The sequence below is a fragment of the Bactrocera oleae genome, chromosome 6 (genome assembly GCF_042242935.1).
Source record: "Bactrocera oleae isolate idBacOlea1 chromosome 6, idBacOlea1, whole genome shotgun sequence".
NCBI lineage: Eukaryota > Metazoa > Arthropoda > Insecta > Diptera > Tephritidae > Bactrocera > Bactrocera oleae.
The window spans coordinates 16,749,709-16,767,418 of record NC_091540.1 but is presented as its reverse complement, the minus strand read 5'-3'; the positions used below and the strand labels follow the sequence as shown (position 1 = coordinate 16,767,418).

The following is a 17,710-nucleotide window of genomic DNA, read 5'->3' as shown; positions in this document are numbered from 1 at the left end:
TTTTCTTCAATAGCGCAATTGATGGCTCAGTTCCCAGCCGGTTTCCAAGGCACTACTTTGCCCGCCTTTGCTGGTGGACCAGCAGGCAATTTCGCCGCTTTCAGACCGCAATTCTCCGTGCCCGGACAGTTGTCTAACAATTCTGGCAGCAGCGCAGCCAACAATTAAATTATTTACCTAATTCTTTTGAGTTATTTTTTAATATACATACATATTTACATATTTTTCCTACTATTTAATTTTAAAAATTTTATCTCATGTCTTATCTAAATAAACATGCAAATGAGTTGTGTGTTTATACATACACATACTATGTTTAGTGGTATTCTATCGAAATACAGACCTTAACTATTAAAACTTCTTTTTACAGATAAAAATTTATTTGTAGCATTTAAGTAATAGAATTGCAATAATAATATACATACATATAAAGCTGACGACAAATTGTCAATTTATGTGCTCTACAACAACAATGCTAAGCTTCAGGGTACATAAAACAACAATTGCAGATATCAGAATATTTGATAAGATTTAACAAATTTATATAATGTTTTTACAACTTCAAAAAACTAAATTTAATTCACAACACTAATATCACAGTAAAATAAACATTTGTCTGAAGATTTAAAAGCAGGATTCAATAAAGAAAGAATAGTTTGCATAGAACATTAACTGGAAATAAATGGATATGCCCATACTTATATTAAAAAAAATATGTCTCGATAGCTATCTCCAACAAAAAGGTTGTTATAAAATTTAAAAAAAAAAGTAAACACGTTTATTTTCGATTGTAAAGATAAATAAGCTTTTAAATCAAATATGAACTCCAAACTACAATACAAATAAAAGGTTATTGCTTTTTTTTTCTGTTTTAGCAATAAACACATCCGAGATATTTTTTCGTTTGTGTTTTGAGAAGAAAATGTTGTAGAGCATATGCAATCTTGGTAATTCTGAAAACGCGAATTTGGTTTAACAATAACAATAGTCTTCAATTATAAACACGTATTCCAATAGTAATCCATGATATCCATAATTGAACCAAAAGCATTCATACAACAAATATCAATATACAATTTAAAATATTAAATCTCAATGTCAACTTATTCAAACAATAGTTATGCAAACATAATAAAAATAATAATTTTTAATATGTGTTTTAGAGAGTATTCACCCAAGCTACTAGTATTCGATTCCAAAAGACACGTATGATTACAATACAATAAATATTGCATTATTAATGAACATTCATCTGTATGTGTAATAAATGGGAGAAATATAAAATGCCTGCTCTTTTTTAGTATTTTGAGTATTTTAAATGCATACAATCATTAGTCGTCCCTCAGCACAAAATATGAAACTTTCCACTGTATACCCAATCTGATAAAGCTTCTAGTAGAATCGAGTAGAGTTCGTTGTTTTTTAATTAAATTTTAAATTTGCAGCAGAGGTGTAAGCTTTTAAGTATCATTCAATCACAGTCTAAAATTATTGCAAAATTTGCATTAATTAGAAAGAGTTTCAAGATACGGCGCGATATTTACTGCTTAATTATCAAAAATTACCTTTGAATTCGATAAATATGAAATGCATAGGGGTTTTTACATTAGACTACTTTTTTTTCTTTTGCTTTGAGATATTTAGTCTACACTTTTTTATCGGTCATATAATGGTTTTCTAATTTTTTTGTTTACGTGAATCCCGCTTCAACAAATTATAATTATTTGTTAAAAGAAAACCAACTACTACCCACCTGTTCGACACTTGCATGTCATCAACCTTCGCCGCGCCAATATGGTCGCCTGGATGCAGATGGAGAAGATTCAGACATGCCAGAACACCAAACTGCGGACTATAACAGGATGCCTCCTGATGTCTCCTATCGAAAATTTACACAGTGAGGCCCGCATAATACACTTCTCTCCAAGCAGTTTCTGCTCGGATGTTTTCGCTGAAATCATCCCTGAGTCACCTGCTTGAAGCAGAGCCGAGTCGAACATGTCGACGAACTAGCGGCGTATACCGATCAAGTTTCTGACGCGACCAACTTCCGACAGGCATTGAACGCCTTTCACAGCGGAACTATTAACACCTTCATTGACTCCCTCCCAGTGAATGGCGTACTTGGAGTTCAAACATCACCCATTGCAAAACGAGAGTTCGAGTTGCTGCGAGAAGCAAGGGTGACCCTACTGCAACTTCGGTCTGGGTACTGTATAAGGTTAAACTCCTACTTATACAGACTAGACCCCGACATACAAAACTTATGTCCTGCAATCAACGAGTCCCGGCACGACACTAATCACCTCTTTGCATGCCCAATGAAATCTACTCACTTAACACCTCTCTCCCTATGGTCCGAACCCGTCGAAACAGCTCGTTTCCTGTTTTTACCGTTAAGTGACTTCGATGACAGTTGACTTATTTCTTTCCTCCAAACTGAGGCTGGATAAACATTACAACAACAACAACATCACTTGCATGTGTATGTACATATATTAGGGTGGGTAAAAAAAAAATTTCTTATCGCTTCGTACTTTAAAAAATTTGTTGATTGACACCTCTAAGAAAGGCTCTCCAAGTATGTTGAGTATTTGTTTCTTATTATCAGATAGAAAAATGTATATCACGCTTCCAACTACTTGCAAAAATATCTCGATTCATAGATTTTGTAGGAAATTGAATGCTCTACATAGGTTAGGTTTCTACTTCGTATTTGACCCACCCTAATGTATATATACCATATGTACATAAGTATTGTATCAAGAAAAACTTAGTCTGTCTCAGCTTTCATTTCAACATGTGTATGTCGTAACGCCAATATCGACGCGAACTGTTAGTGCACTTTTAGAGAGGGACTCAAAAGAGTCTCATTTTTTTTCAAATTTTCTTTTGGTGTCGCTCTGTGCATTCACACGGTCAAAAAGAGTCCAGCAACTCGAGTCTAGTTTTTCTGCATTCCTTTTCACAAATATTTGTGCGGTTCGACTGCGCAACACTGCGTGCTGCGTATTTCATTTGTATGTTGAGATGATGGTCACACATTTTGCTTGCAATGAATTACCATGAATATGGTAGAACAATATGCATAATACAAGTACCTACCCGCTAAATAGTTTCAAAGAAATACTAAAGACGGGAATTCCCTAATCCACAAGAATGTATTGAATATCCGCTACTAATATTTTCAAGGCCAAATTTATAATAGGAATTTCCTAATCTTTAAGTATTAAAAACTCATAATTTCTTTACTCCATAATCTATATCTTAATTTTCTCCTTATTTACAATTTTTGAAAATATTTCTATTATTCTATGCATACATATTTGCATATTACATACAAAAAATAGATAACAGAATTCAAATTTGCGATCGAATTCATTTGAAACCGAGCGCTCTTGCAACCATTCAAAGGATTTGAAAGTGAAAAGGAATGCTGAAAAGGGTAGCAGCGAGCTGTTACGAACAAGAACACAAAGCGTGCCACCCGAACACGAGTGGCACGGTCCCTTTCCTCGTCGTCCCTTCGCCCACAATAAACTGGTTTGAGACTCTTTTGAATCCCTGTGTAAAAGGGCACTAACGGAAAAACAAATATTTCGAATTTGCAGCTATAATTTGAAAACCGATTTTCACAATCTATTGATATATTTAATGCGACAATCAATCATTCCATCTGCAACTATTTATGAGGGGAGAGTTATAAAAATCTAGTAAAAATTTATAAAAATATAGTTTTTTACACTGAATTGAATTATTGTCTTAATAACTTTAATTTTATTTTAAAGTAATTAATCATGATTGGATATTTATTTGCTACTACTATAAAATAAACTCTTTGTAATTAAAAATTATTTCCTACTTTTTAGTTCGATTAGTTATAAAAGCATGTTTTTTTAAACTATTATTTATTATACTCTCGCAATATGTTGGTCGGCATTTCATAGCACAATTATGCAAGCTAACTTCCGATATAAAGAGATGCCCAACTCTCTTATCATTGGAAATTAGAGAGCAACTCACCTACCAGACTTTGACAGTTGACTGGATCGGGTAGGTGAATGGATCGGGACTGACGTTTCGCAATTAAAACGACCAGATTGATATTCTACCAAAAATATATGTAAATGGAATCATTTTTGCCGCCGGAAATATGCCCTGCAGGAATTTTTTTGTCATATTTTGGTGTTATGAATTACATTTTTTGTTTTACGTTACTTAGAGACAATAAAATGAAGGTTATTAGCGTCCAATATATTTATTTTCATCGTACAATATAGAAAACTAATCAGGAAGCACGAAAGTGTCTTTCACTGAGTGTTTTTTATTTCATGCTGCCCTACACAGTCACAGTTGCTCTCATGCTGGCCACTGCTACCCTACAGGAAACTGCTGATGGGTTCACCAATACACTCACATTTTTTATGTCAGTAGTGACCGAAATTGGGCCCAGTAGCCACCTGAAAAATACATGATTAAGCGAAAAAAATTAAATTAATGTCCTTTTTCTTACCCTAGAATAAATTGTCAAAGTTAGATCTTTACTGAGGGCTCTAGATTGATAGGTGTACTTTCAATACAACTATTTTAGATTATCGTCTTAAAAATGAATGAATATATTTATATAATTTAGTCAAAGAACATTTTACTGATAGCAAGTAAGGAAGGACTAAGTTCGGCTGTAACCGAACATTTTATACTCTTAAAACTTGCAAGAATCAGGAAGATTCCTTCAGGTGCTGGCCAGACTTTATATTAAAAAATGTTGCGAAATAATTAAACATCTATTATTCGATGAAATCGTGAATAAATGACAATCAAATTTGATATGTTTTTGAGTTGATGTGAAAAACATCATCCAGAGGATCGGAATTCATTATATTAGGGATATGTGGTTTAGCCCAAGGTACAGACCAATTCCATTGTAAATCAGCGTTAAACCACATAATTTTTAAGAAAACTTGTTCATTTAGTTTCTTAAAAAGATCTCATTTTGACCAACCTAAACAGTTAAAAAGCAGGTGGATAGACGGAAATCTCTTTACGGGGTATATTGGCGATAGAGAAAGGGAGGGGCTGATTCCATTAATTGTAACATTGCTCAGGTATACTCGAGAACTTATTTTGAAGCAATTTCATATATAAATAATAATACCAGATGTTCGAAAATTCTGATATTAGCTAAAAATATTTGCCTTTAGATAATTTTTATTGGTTATTATAGCTTTAGCGGTATAGAAGATATGCATATTACACCTATTAGAGGGCGCGACCCCGCACACTTTTTAAAATTTCTTTAAACTACAGATGCCCCTCCCTAATGGGATTCGTTATACCAAATAACAGTCTTAGTCAGTCAGAACTTAGTTATGGCAATTTATTGTTTTTCGATTAATGGCCTTTTGTGGGCGTGGCAATGGTCCGATTACGCCCATCTGCTATACCAACAATATGTATGATTTGAATTCTGTTTTTTCTCTTTTCTTCCATAAGCTTTTTGGTGGATTATTTTTCGCTAATATATAGGACATTATATAGAATAAATAAAAAAAGAACGCAAACCTATACTCAATATTGTTCCCCACTGTATGTACGAGTACATACATATGCAATAATTTATAGCTGTATAAATAGCTCTATGATAAACTTTTATCGCATTTTCGAAATTATTTTTTATAAATAACTCGATACTCGAAACTCAACTTGTATTGTATTTTCCAAAGAAATTGAAAATTTTGTTTTTTTTAACCTTTTTTGATAATTTTTAAAATTAAATAAAAATATTGTTCTTTATTGTCTTTAAATAATTTTAGTTTTGCAATTAATAGATTAAAAATGAAGGTATTACATTATTTTATAAAACAATTTTAGTACACGTTACTATTTCCGTACACCCATTTTAGTAATAACAAACCATAAATAAGGATATAATCCAAGGGAAAGCCCAAAAACAAGATACATATATACAATTTTTTTTGTCTTTTTTTTTATTTTTTATTAGTTAACTTTCCTAATTTTTAATAGAACGATCAATTTTTGTGCACCATCAAGCATATTGCCATACAAATTACATTATTGCTTTGCTGCAATTTAAATTCGTTCTTGTTAGGTGGTAGCGTTTGTAAGAGGCGTTAGTTAATCAAAGAGACAATAATTCGTTTGTGGCTTTTTAAGTAGTATAAAAAATGTTGTTTTCAAAGCGCTTCGGAGCGAATATAATTAATAAAAAACAAATTCGCCTTTTTATTGATTTCTTGTAAGTCTGTTTAATTACTCTTTGAAATCAGGTATGCCGTCGAATGTGCAGCCACTACGCTGGATAATTTGTCTTGCTGCCCATATGCCTGAGCGTATGCAAACACTCAGTGGCTTCTTTTGTATGTACTGTGCCAAAAAACCACCAACGAATGCGTCACCAGCACCATTTGTATCGACAATTTCGTTGGGCTCCAATCGTTCTACTGGAAATTCTTCAATGGAATTCTCTTGTATAAGCAATACAGGTAAATGACCTTGTGTCAACACCACTATACGTGGTCTATTGGAATTCTGCTTAGGTAAAGCCAACATTTTCTTTCCAATCTCCTTCATTTCCTTGTCATCCCAACCTTGAGCAGCTGCGAATGCTTCCGCTTCCTGTAGAAACAAAACCATCAACAAAAATTTTGATTTCATACAACAACAGTAGTTACCAATTCATTTCCAAAAAGTATATCCACATAAGGTAATGCTGCCATTAATGGTTCCTTGAATAACTGTGATAAAAATGGTGCACTCAAGTTCATAAGAAAAGTGCGATTATGTGTGTGCGCATGTTGGGCAATATGCTGAATGCTTGGCGGGCTAACCGTAAGGAAGAAACCCTGCAAAATTTATTAAATATTAATTTCAGCGCATAAATATAAACGGAATTAAGGCAATACACCTACCGATATATAAAAATATTCGGCATTGTCTATGAGTTTCTGTTTTTCGGGTGTAAGCAAATGGTCTATGGTAAAATGATTGGCCGCTGCCAAGTTGGCACACAACGAACGATGTGTGCCAGTAATAAGAACACCACAAGTACCAGTGGGTGCGTCATTGGTGCGTTGATAATGTACATCTACGCCGTTTGAACGTGCTCGCTCGTCTAGAATATCGCCATAGCTATCATGGCCAATGCAACCGAAAAATACAGCTGTATTAGGCTTCTGCAACATCCACTGACATACACGTAATGAATTCTGCACGGAACCGCCAGCAATAAATTCAGCATTATACTTCTCCACTAACTCTTTGTAAAGCGGCATATGCTTTTCGGTAGCCAAAATCGCATCATTTGGTTTTAAATCGTACTTTTTCAGAAAATTGTCATCCACAGTTGCCGATATATCAAGCAATGGATTTCCGCACCCGACCAAAATTCCTTGCCTGGAGAAAGAAATCTTCAAATAATTAGAAAACAAAATGAAAACATTGATGAAAGAAAGCACTCAAATATTTACATTTGTGTGTACGAATGCAGTATAAAAAATTTTCGAAATTTGAAAAGTAAGAAAGTAAGTTCTCAAAAAGTCAATTCGAACATATTTAAAACCCAATGGGAACATTGCATAAAGGAATATCATATGCCGGTTTGCGGTGTTGCTACACACACATACATATATTTACATAAGTATTATCGGATGTGGTACTCATACGTAAGTTGGTGTGATAATTTCCGGTCGATTACAAACAAGATTAATTATCAGTCAGTGATCAGCTTAATGACGTCAAACCAAAATCCGGGTCAAACATCTTTTAAACCAACTCATATAAAGCGGTACGGCAATTATACACAAAATTGTCAAAACAGAAGACAAATATGATAATATTTAAAATTGTAAGCTTTAGTTTTAAACAAAGCAGATTATATACATACATAAGTGTACATATAATTATTTATATTTATGAGCACAATAGCATCACGAGAATCACACTTATCAGTTCGCACATAGCACCGAAAACAGCATCGAAAATGTTTAACCTTCCATAGGAAGCAAATTGTAATATTTCAGCATAATGATGAGACCTAGTCATTTTACAATATTTATTGGACATACCTTAATTGTTCGCTCATTATGTAAATAGCTGTAAATGTCAACCCTTTTGTATAGTTTTAGCAGTATCACAACCAAAGTGTTTAATCTTTAAACACAAAATTTGAATCACAAGTTAGAAAAATGATAAGCGAACTGCGAGTATACTGACCACCTTGACTACACGTTTACCCATGGAAGCAAGAAGTAATTAGAAGAAACCGCTTAAAACACATGGCACTTGATACCTCTGTGGTGCCTATCGTGGCAAATACAACACAATCTTCGTACACATACAAATGAATAAATAAACATATGCGCAGGGGTATATTGCTTGTGTGCAGTAGGAATAGGCCCAACTGTCAAACGGCTACTTTATATGTATTTAAAATACAATTTACGTATATCGTATAATAAATGTTTTTTTGCGTAAATTTGTTTAGTGGCCCATTTCTTGATATAATAATTGTACTTATATAAACACCTTTCTTTTCCAATAGGAATATTGGCGACAATACAATCGTACGGAATCCATCAATGACTGATAAATGGCAAAACAGATGGCAAGATTGACCTGCAATCAGCTGTTACCAAATGTCTCATTTTGTTCTAATATGTACGATACACGATGACATTCGGAAGGTCGAAAGAGTAATTTATAATTAAATCGGAACCATTAATATATTATTCTTAATATAGTTGTTTCTACAGCAAATACGATATTTAAAAATAAAATCCAAATATTTGTATTTATAAAAATAGATCTTTTATAAATTCACACCGCATATTGTGATTCGATTTGATGTGAATTTCCTTTTATTATATTTAGGGCCGTTTACGTACCAAATAGTATTATGACTTAACCGTCAGTAGATTAACTGCTATCATCCAGTTATTTAACTGACAGAACCGGTTTCACCAAGTTGTGGTTAGCTAACCTACAGATAGTTTGATTACTGTGAATGCGTGCGGAGAACATTGCATTGTGAGCACGTAAAACTGTGTAAACGGCTTGAGCCATGTATGTGTATGTTGAGGCGAGGACTTTTTTGCCAAATCGGTTTTCGTTGGCGAAGGGACGACGAGGATAGACGTAGAGACCGTGTCGCTCGTATAACACTTTTGAAAGATTTGAAATTCCTTTAATTGTTGTAACAGCGCTCGGTTTCAAGGTGTCATTTCACACACGGACTCTTTTGTAACTCAAACCGGTTTATTGCGGTCGAGGGGACGACGAGGAAAGACGAAGGGACCATGCCACTCGTGCTCGGGTGGCACGCATTTGGTTCTTGTTCGTAACAGTTCAATGCTACGCAATTCAGCATTCCTTTTCACCGCAATAGCGGTCGGTTTCAAAAGAATATACATATGTATACGATATGTTAGGAAATTTGAATTTCGTTATCTAGTTTTTGTATGTAATTTCCAAATATTTATGTATAGAATAATAGAAGCACTTTGAAAAATTGTGAATAAGGAGAAAATTAAGATACTCAAAAATATTTAATATAAATTTTTTATAACATTTAGCGGTATTGAATGAATAACATAAATGAATTCTAATAAAAATTGAATTACTTTTACATATAAAATATTAAGATGCTTTCATATTTATTTCTTTTAACCGCAAAGAATTTAGTTCGAATGTCATTTTATTTAAAATAAGAATTGTAATTATTTTATGAATGTTTTATAATAAAAAAAAAATGGAGTTAAAAAATTATGGGTTTTCAATACTTCCCGAAAGATTGGGAATTTCCTGTCATAAATTTGGCCTATTTTAGGGGTATTCAATGCATTCTGGCGGATTGGAGAATTCCCGACTTAAGTATTTCTTTGAAACTATTAAGCAGGTATTATGCATATTGTTCTACCACGTTTATGGTAATTCCTTGCAAAAAAGTGAGACCACCATCCCAACATATGTAATCGGAACGGACCCGGATTTTATCCGGTCAAGGACTGTCAACTCGGCAGAATTCTGCCGCTACAACGACAACAACAACAACAAATGATGTGTACAACACGCTCTAATTGTCGAGCAGCCAAACCGCACAAACATATGCTAAAATTTTATTAAAAGGAATGACAGGAAAACTCAATTTAAATGTTATTATATTGAGAAAACCATTTTTCAATATGTTGCCGACATAGTGGTTATTGTTGTTGTTGGAGTAGCAGCAGAAAACATTCCTGAAGTAATTTCGAGAAATGATGCCGAGTTATCAGCCCTTGGCTATATAAAAATCCGGGTGCGTTCCAGTTACTTAGTTCCCTGTCCAGGGTGCGGTTGCCAATAAAGTACTGGTTAAGCGGTTAACCATATATTGTAAAAACGGCATTTACCGTTCTCACGACAGTCGGGTCTACGTAACCAGAACGGACCTGGATTTTAATCTAGTCAAGTACTTTCAACGCGACAGAACTCTGCTGCTACAACAACAACAACAAAAATGTCCATATTTTATTATTGTTTAATTTATGTGATATGTTAATAAAGCCACTATAATAACAAAATACAATTCCCTTCGTATTCATTGGCTTTCCGCAATATGGCATTATTGCCATTAACCCTTACTGGATTAACGCCACTGAAGTGTAATTTGACACTTTGGATTGTTGAAGTTGGTTGCAAAATTGACGCATCCTTTCTTTCCGGTTGTCAAAAAGGTACGAAAGGAATGAAATTTTTTAGCCGAAGAAAATACCAAATTGTATTGAATTTAATGAAGTGCATCATACTTATAAAGCATATTTTGTTCTCTTATTTCAGTGCAGAGACGACACATTTAGTTAAAAATGGCTGACGTTGATGTGTAAGTTAAGAAATGATTGTTTATTTAAAGTCTTAGTATGCCATAGTTCAAGAATAAAAAATACAGGCATAGTTTAGCCAATGGTTTTATTATTACCACTTAATAGGAATTTTTTGTCAAACTATGCTGCTTCTAAATATTTATTATGTTCTTACACGTTTTGATGTGTTCATTAATATCAATATTGTTATAGTGATGTGCCCTCCGCTGCTCCAGTCATTGGAGACAAAATGGACATTAATACCGCCTTACAAGAGGTGCTAAAGAAGTCTCTCATCGCTGATGGTTTGGTGCATGGTATTCACCAAGCTTGCAAAGCTTTGGACAAGTGAGTTTTTTGCGTGTTTTTTGTTTTCGGAATTTGCAATTAATATATTTTGTTTATATTTTCAGGCGTCAAGCTGTTTTGTGTATCCTTGCTGATTCAATGGATGAAGATCTGTACAAGAAACTTGTTACCGCACTTTGCCACGAACATCAAATCCCACTTATTCGTGTGGATTCACACAAAAAATTGGGTGAATGGTCTGGTCTGTGCAAGATTGACAAAGAAGGCAAACCACGTAAGGTCAGCGGTTGTGCTGTTGTGGTTATTAAGGATTTCGGTGAGGAGACACCTGCTTTGGATGTTGTGAAAGAGCATTTGCGTCAAAATAGCTAAACGCACTGTGTGTGTCTAGTTTTAAACAACAACAAATAGTGATTTGTGACAGTAGATGAACATGAAATACAAAAGTCTTCGTGTTTATTTGAGCAGAAAAGTTCTTTTATAAATAAAAAATATAACAAAGTGAAAAATAGCGGAGTTATCATAATGAATTACGATTTAGTAAAAATGAATTTTGGTTAAACGCGCAGTGATGTGTCTACACTTTAATGCAATTCCTTTTGTGCTGTGGCCAGTCCTCCTGTTGACATTTCCTGGAAAAAATGTGGAATTATATATAAAGGTTATATAAAAACGAATAATCTTACTTTGAACAGTAGTAAATGTTTTTACAATTGGCGCATTTTTTCATAGCATTGCTGGCACACCTTCCACATTTTCTCTCGGTTACGCTTTCATTATCAACATTACTACTGGCTTGTACTATATCTGAAGTTTTCTCTTCGATCTCAGCCAGCAAGTCTGTATTATAAGCAGTGTTCAAACGGTTAGCTATTTCAAAAAGTTTATCTTTATCAGTGCACAGAAATATTTCTTCTTGCTTTTGTGCCACGACGGGAAATCCACCGATACGTTCTGCTTCAGCAATAAGCTTCTCTCGTATTTCCGGTAATTCTTCAAGTACTAAATTCGTTTTACGTTTCTGGTTTTCACTAGGATTTCCAGAAACACTTAAATTGCAAAGGTACTGCTTTAGCTCAACCAATGGTGGAATTTGGTCTAATAGAGTTTCTTGAAGGAGACCCTGACACTGAAAGTACATTTACACGTTTATGTAACGAGATTATTGTACGTAGAGTAAGTGTCACCTTTGAAAGATGCTTCCTGCGTTCCTCGTTTAATTCATACGATGTCATCAGGGATGTGTTAAATAGTAATTGCCTCATGCAGAACCAACTCTGCGCCTCTTGTTTGGATATCTTCGATATATCGGCGCACTCAACCGTAATCCATTTTTCATCTATAAAGATTATTTTATTACATTAACATTTCGTTTGATAAGAATAAACGCATAATACTGATAAATCGCTGGATGCCTTTATCGGTGCGTCTTTGCCATGGTCGGAACTGTAGCAAATCTGCCATTAGCCAAGGTACATCATGTGTAACTACCATGCGACGCGCGGCGCTTAAAGGTATTGCATCCACATGCTCTGCAAGGTAGCACAAAATCGATATGCAACGCATGCCAATCTTATAAATGAGATCGCGTTTCTGACGCTCCAATTCTGACAATACGGCCTCGTCAACGTCAAGTTTCGATTGGTTTTCATGATAGCCCATGCTAATTTACGAAAAACAAAAACAATTTTATTAAACTCATAAGTAGCATCTCTACTATGTGATATTTATACCTGACTAGACCTATCACTTGTGCCACCGCCAGTGCGCAATAGTCAACTAAATCAATAGCTGCGTCCTGCAATGCTTCACATGCACTCACATGAAAGAGGGCTGTATCCAATAAGGAAATTACAGCGCCTTCGTGGAAAAGTACCGTATATATTAGGAAAGTCGCTTGAGGATTGGGATCGATCTCAATCAAGTGTGGTAATACACGTGTCTTCCACAAGAAAACATTATAGGCTTCATGAATGAGTATCTGCCATGATAAATCAAAAACTTGTGTATTGTAAGTAATTAGTGGAACACAAACCTTCAACTTGTCATGTGAAATTAGAAACTCTTTCACTTCTTCCTCACGTTGCTCGCTTGCTTCGAGAATTGCTTGTTGACTTAATTTTATAATCATCTCATGAACATCCAACCATTTTGAGCTACCTATATCGACCAATTGAAATGGACGTATGCTCTCAATAAAATGGGAAATTTCTTGGGGAAAAACGAAATTAGCCATAATGTAAACACGTTCTCAGTTCCGTTGTCACGTTTTCTATTGTAAATTTCAACAATTTGAATTTTTCCCTTGTTTGTTTGATCGTTTAATTTATTATAATTATTTACTCCAGGTTGCTAAGGTGATTATGAAATGTTACAGCGGTTAGGTTCCCATGATAGTTATGGAATCACAACACCAAACCGTAGTTATTTTTAACAGAGCAATCGTTGCTACTTCATACAATTCTTTCCCAAACGTCGGGTGTATGTAATTAAATAAATTCAACTATCGCATCAGAGCTTCGATTTGCTAATAAAACTACACTATTACATATTGTTTGGATACATACATAATCATTCTATTTAGCAATCAATATATTTTTCAAGATTTCGAATCTATTTTGCACATTGCCATTTACACATATATAAATTTAATAAATCGTCTTTAATATAATTTTACTAAATCATTCTGATATATCGACTGTAAATGTTGTAGACTTTTATAAACAATATGCGAAAGAATAAAGCATATATATTCATATATAAAACACAAAAAGTTTAGTTTAAAGAAGGTAAAAGTTAATATATCTGCATAAGGTTCCTTGTGTTTAACTAATTAGCAAATGTTTGTTGTATAGCTTGCATGTGTGTCACGCTTGTTGTTGGAACACTTGCTGCCTGGGGTGTGCCGTTAACGGTTGCATTCGATTCTGGTGCGGACTGCTGGGCATACATTTGAGGCGGCATAGGTGTCGTCTGTGTGGGATAAAATCCTGTTGTTGGTTGCACTTGTGGATAAGTGGCTACTGTTTGGCCCGCTGGATATGATAATGCCATTGGTGCAGTCATATATTGTTGTTGTTGTTGAGTTGCCATTGAATACATTGGTACGGTTGCAGTGGAAACGTTTGGTACATTTGGTGACAATGTGGCCTGTGCATACGGCAACTGCGGTGCTGCAACAGCAGCCGACGCTGTTTGTTCACTGGATCCTGGTATAAACAAGCTCGCTGGTGGAGGAACATTAGAAACGTAGAATTGTGCCGCTTGTGAATTGGGAGCAGAAACAGGAGCGGGGAACTGTGCGCCAATAGTAGATGAGATATTGGACGCGTTAGCTTCGTTAATAGTATGTTGTGCATCGGTTGTGGTGGTGGTATGTATTGTATCGAAACCACTACTGGCTGCTGAAGCTATCGCATCTGGATTGAAATATGTTTGAAAAACACTTGGCTGTTGCAAAGTTGTTGTTGCTGTGGAAATTGTAATGTTGTCAGACCCATCAATTGCTTTTGTAACATCTGTTGGCGCATTAGTTTGTGATTGTTTAAATGTGTTTGTTAAAGGAGGAACATAAGGCAGCGTAGGTGCTATAACTGGTGTTATGGTTGTTGAAATCGGTGGTATGGTGGTCGCCATATTTGTTGGTGTGTTTACGGGTTCAATTGTAGTAGGTGCTTTGATGACAGAGACTACTGCCTGTACTGGAATACGATGTAAATATCCGTAACCAATGCCACAACCTAGCGCTCCCTCACCTCCCCAATTAGAATTTGGTTTAATCGTTACCTCACGACATGCATCGTCATCAATATTGTAGACGTACATTTTAAGAGGTTGCTGCTCATGTGATTCGATCAAAGTAAACAAATCGTCATTTTCATGTCGTATAGCATCCGCACCAATAACGTAATCCGAATATGCACGTAATCCAGCAATTTCAGCTGGTGAATTGGGATGTACTTCGAGAATATGCCATACGTTTTCATTTGCGCCCTCAAATGAACAAAAACGTATACTGACACCTAACAAACCTTGTCCGCCCCAATTTTTACTTGGAGTTAATGTAAGTTCGCGCACTGTTTGTGTTTTACTTGAGTACACCGTTAATCTTACAGGTTTGTCAACATTTTGACGCAATAATTCCTTTAGCATGTCGTTATCCTGATCTAGGCGTGTTCCAGCTATGGCTACAATAAAATCGAAAAAAGCTTCTAATCCAGCCTTTTGACCTGGAGAATTATCCTGTACCTTCAGTACATGATATCCCTCAGTACCACCACCCGGAACCTCTACACTATGGCTTAAACCCATTTTGTTTGATGGAGAAGTGTGTAACTTCTTCAAGCTCTCTCACTACTCGGTGTTAAAAAAATCCAAGGGATATATAGCTTTTATTTATTTTTTATAGTTCCAAATAGATATATGTAAAATTTTCCAACTTTATGAACACTATTGGGAAGTCTTTGCGTGGCACAATCAAATAATAAGCAAAGAATTCTAAAATTTTCCCATATATGTCAAAATTAAACCTTGCCATACAATGAAAATCGTAAACAAAATTTAATTAAGGGAATTGTTTAAATTCATAACTTAATACTTTTAAATTTTTATAAAGGGCTAATACTTAAAATCAAAATGGGTAAATGTATATTTTAGGTCCCCCAACTAAGGAGGGAAATGAAATTTTCTGTTTAAATCTTCTTATTTTGACGAGAATTTTATAAATCTGTGAGCGGAAAGTGAATTTTTTCAAAAATTTAGGTATATATTTACAAATATATTTACCGCACTTAGCACATATTTTTCAAGTCACTTAGTTGTTGTTCTTGTTGTAGCGGCAAAATTCTTCAGAATTCAGATCACTTAGCTGTAATTACCAGTTCAGAGAGTCAAACATTTTTATGGGAAAAATAATACTGAAGAAATGTAACAGTCACCATTTCTTTTGCGCCGCACTGGCTGCTTTCGTCCGCGCTTTAAAAAAATAACGCGTCAAACTCCTTTCTGTATTGGCGGCCTTCGGTTGCCTGGTCGGTCCAAAACCGGGATGTTCATAATTCAATCGCGTCAAACTCCTTTCCGTACTGGCGGATTTGTAATATTCGTGTCAAAATAAGACGATTTAAAAAGAAATCATATTTGCGGCCTCCTTAGTTGGGGGACCTAAACTATACATTAACCTCAAAATGTGCCGTGAAGTAAAATGATTAAAATACACGAATTACTAGATAATAATTAAAATGCTTCAAATTGATTAATAAATTACATTTAGTAGTATTCTCGCCAGTCAGTTAAAAGTTAATATAAAAAAGTTATAATTTAAATATTAATTACATTTGAAGTTAAAAAAAATAGAATAAAAAGGTTTTCTGGCAGATAATAATAATAAAATATTAAAACACCTTTTACCATTTTTGTACCACTGGTATCACTAAATTTTTGACAATCATTCGCAAATGACGTGTACCCGTACAAAACAGATAAACAAACTTATTTGCAGGTAATTGTTGTTTCACTGTAACTTTGGATGAAAATATTGACCATTGTTTATATTACTACTACCAATGAGAATTTCGAAATTCTCAGTTTATCGTCAAATATTCATCTGAAAATCTCTGTACAAAAACATCATATTGGGGTAATGTTTTTATTATTTTCAATATTTCAAAAACAAGCGCAAGTTATTTCTTTTTATAAGGTTTAATAAAATACTTAAATTAAATTACGGATCAAAATGCTGACAACCATTAATCTTGATGAGTTATGTATTTCTTTTAGATCCTATGAAATTGTCGTTTTTACAAATAGTGGTGGCCATTATTTATTCTTATTTCATTGCCGCTGCTACTTGATATTGTTGTTGCAACTTTTGTACTGTCTCCCGATGTTTCGTCATATCTTTTTCCATATTTTCCAATGTATCGTTTGAACTTTTCAGTTCTTTCGAAATATATTCTATGCGCTTGGCAACATTTTGTCGCGATTCTTCAAGATCCTGCTTCACTAAAACGGGTCCATACAACTTGTACACTTTATTATCGGGACCAAGGAGATTTAATTCGTCCAGCACACATTTGTTCTCATTTAATTGAGATTCAAGAAGTGTACGCTGTTTCACTAACTTCACACAGGCTAAAAGAGAGAAATTGATTTTTTATTATTTAAAAAATAATACATAAGAATGTATAATTATATACGTATGTTTATATGTTGCTTCGAATGTGTCACTTCGATTCAACCGGCTAAAACTTACTTTTCTGCAGATTTTGATAAGCTTCTAGCTCTGATTGCAATTTCTTCACCAACGCCGCGCTATTTTTATCCATTTTTAAGAACTATTTAAGAAATATCGTTTTCAAATTTGTATTTTTTAAAACAGTTGTGGATGAACTTTTAATTCTAGCACCACACGAGTTTATAGGGCGGCGAATTTTAATATGAAAAGAAACAAAGCGAATTCAATGACAGGTAACAAATTACAGAATTGCCAAATATCTTAAATATCAGTTAAAATATATCTCTAATACACCAAATACTCAATTCAC

At 34.4% G+C, this 17,710-nt stretch overlaps 6 protein-coding genes across 8 annotated transcripts in view; 2 read left to right on the top strand and 4 right to left on the bottom strand.

Moving 5' to 3' along the window:
• Positions 1-1,284, top strand: part of Mi-2 (chromodomain-helicase-DNA-binding protein Mi-2 homolog) — a 34,899-nt gene extending 33,615 nt beyond the window's left edge. Inside the window, exon 6 of the mRNA XM_014235436.3 lies at positions 14-1,284. Within this exon, the coding sequence (XP_014090911.1) occupies positions 14-168 (155 nt within the window). The 3' untranslated portion in view covers positions 169-1,284. The remainder of the gene's footprint in view (positions 1-13) is intronic.
• A 4,680-nt stretch (positions 1,285-5,964) lies between these two features.
• Positions 5,965-8,607, bottom strand: Adk2 (Adenosine kinase 2). Of its 3 annotated transcripts, none has more exons than XM_014235412.3 (5): positions 8,233-8,387; positions 8,085-8,169; positions 6,930-7,413; positions 6,693-6,863; positions 5,965-6,636 (listed from the first exon to the last, which is right to left on the bottom strand). In XM_014235412.3, the coding sequence occupies exons 2-5, from the start codon at positions 8,099-8,101 to the stop codon at positions 6,271-6,273; spliced, it is 1,038 nt and encodes a 345-aa protein (XP_014090887.1). In that variant the 5' UTR covers positions 8,102-8,169; positions 8,233-8,387; the 3' UTR covers positions 5,965-6,270. The 3 variants fall into 3 exon arrangements, with proteins under 3 accessions (XP_014090887.1, XP_014090889.1, XP_036216422.1); XM_014235414.3 differs by having other exon boundaries at positions 8,236-8,362; XM_036360529.2 differs by lacking the exons at positions 8,085-8,169; positions 8,233-8,387 and adding an exon at positions 8,545-8,607 and having other exon boundaries at positions 6,930-7,427.
• A 2,058-nt stretch (positions 8,608-10,665) lies between these two features.
• On the top strand, positions 10,666-11,674 carry RpS12 (ribosomal protein S12). The gene is made up of 4 exons (XM_014235484.3): positions 10,666-10,730; positions 10,834-10,876; positions 11,070-11,204; positions 11,270-11,674. Exons 2-4 carry the CDS (start codon positions 10,860-10,862, stop codon positions 11,535-11,537), a joined length of 420 nt encoding a protein of 139 aa, XP_014090959.1. The 5' UTR covers positions 10,666-10,730; positions 10,834-10,859; the 3' UTR covers positions 11,538-11,674.
• On the bottom strand, positions 11,580-13,506 carry Zmynd10 (zinc finger MYND-type containing 10). The gene is made up of 6 exons (XM_014235483.3): positions 13,201-13,506; positions 12,899-13,146; positions 12,563-12,828; positions 12,353-12,504; positions 11,852-12,294; positions 11,580-11,797 (listed from the first exon to the last, which is right to left on the bottom strand). Exons 1-6 carry the CDS (start codon positions 13,399-13,401, stop codon positions 11,743-11,745), a joined length of 1,365 nt encoding a protein of 454 aa, XP_014090958.2. The 5' UTR covers positions 13,402-13,506; the 3' UTR covers positions 11,580-11,742.
• A 203-nt stretch (positions 13,507-13,709) lies between these two features.
• On the bottom strand, positions 13,710-15,665 carry Grasp65 (Golgi reassembly-stacking protein 2). The gene has a single exon (XM_014235482.3). It carries the CDS (start codon positions 15,474-15,476, stop codon positions 13,995-13,997), a length of 1,482 nt encoding a protein of 493 aa, XP_014090957.2. The 5' UTR covers positions 15,477-15,665; the 3' UTR covers positions 13,710-13,994.
• A 1,133-nt stretch (positions 15,666-16,798) lies between these two features.
• On the bottom strand, positions 16,799-17,607 carry Pfdn6 (prefoldin 6). Its single transcript, XM_014235467.3, has 2 exons — positions 17,419-17,607; positions 16,799-17,297 (listed from the first exon to the last, which is right to left on the bottom strand). The coding sequence occupies exons 1-2, from the start codon at positions 17,489-17,491 to the stop codon at positions 16,993-16,995; spliced, it is 378 nt and encodes a 125-aa protein (XP_014090942.1). The 5' UTR covers positions 17,492-17,607; the 3' UTR covers positions 16,799-16,992.
• Positions 17,608-17,710: the final 103 nt, after the last annotated feature.

Bases quoted from the DNA above. Each gene is read 5' to 3' on its own strand.
- Adk2 (XM_036360529.2), bottom strand. From the start codon at position 8,595: ATGGATTCCGTACGATTGTATTGTCGCCAATATTCCTATTGGAAAAGA. The intron at 7,428-8,544 runs GTGTTTATATAA...AATTATTTGAAG, and splicing joins ATTCCTATTGGAAAAGAAAG to ATTTCTTTCTCCAGGCAAGG. The intron at 6,864-6,929 runs GTAGGTGTATTG...TAAATTTTGCAG, and splicing joins CCGAATATTTTTATATATCG to GGTTTCTTCCTTACGGTTAG.
- Zmynd10 (XM_014235483.3), bottom strand. From the start codon at position 13,401: ATGGCTAATTTCGTTTTTCCCCAAGAAATTTCCCATTTTATTGAGAGC. The intron at 12,295-12,352 runs GTGACACTTACT...ATGTACTTTCAG, and splicing joins GCAGGAAGCATCTTTCAAAG to TGTCAGGGTCTCCTTCAAGA. The intron at 11,798-11,851 runs GTAAGATTATTC...CATTTTTTCCAG, and splicing joins AACATTTACTACTGTTCAAA to GAAATGTCAACAGGAGGACT.
- Pfdn6 (XM_014235467.3), bottom strand. From the start codon at position 17,491: ATGGATAAAAATAGCGCGGCGTTGGTGAAGAAATTGCAATCAGAGCTA. The intron at 17,298-17,418 runs GTAAGTTTTAGC...TCTCTCTTTTAG, and splicing joins TTATCAAAATCTGCAGAAAA to CCTGTGTGAAGTTAGTGAAA.
- RpS12 (XM_014235484.3), top strand. The intron at 11,205-11,269 runs GTGAGTTTTTTG...TTATATTTTCAG, and splicing joins GCTTGCAAAGCTTTGGACAA to GCGTCAAGCTGTTTTGTGTA.
- Grasp65 (XM_014235482.3), bottom strand. From the start codon at position 15,476: ATGGGTTTAAGCCATAGTGTAGAGGTTCCGGGTGGTGGTACTGAGGGA.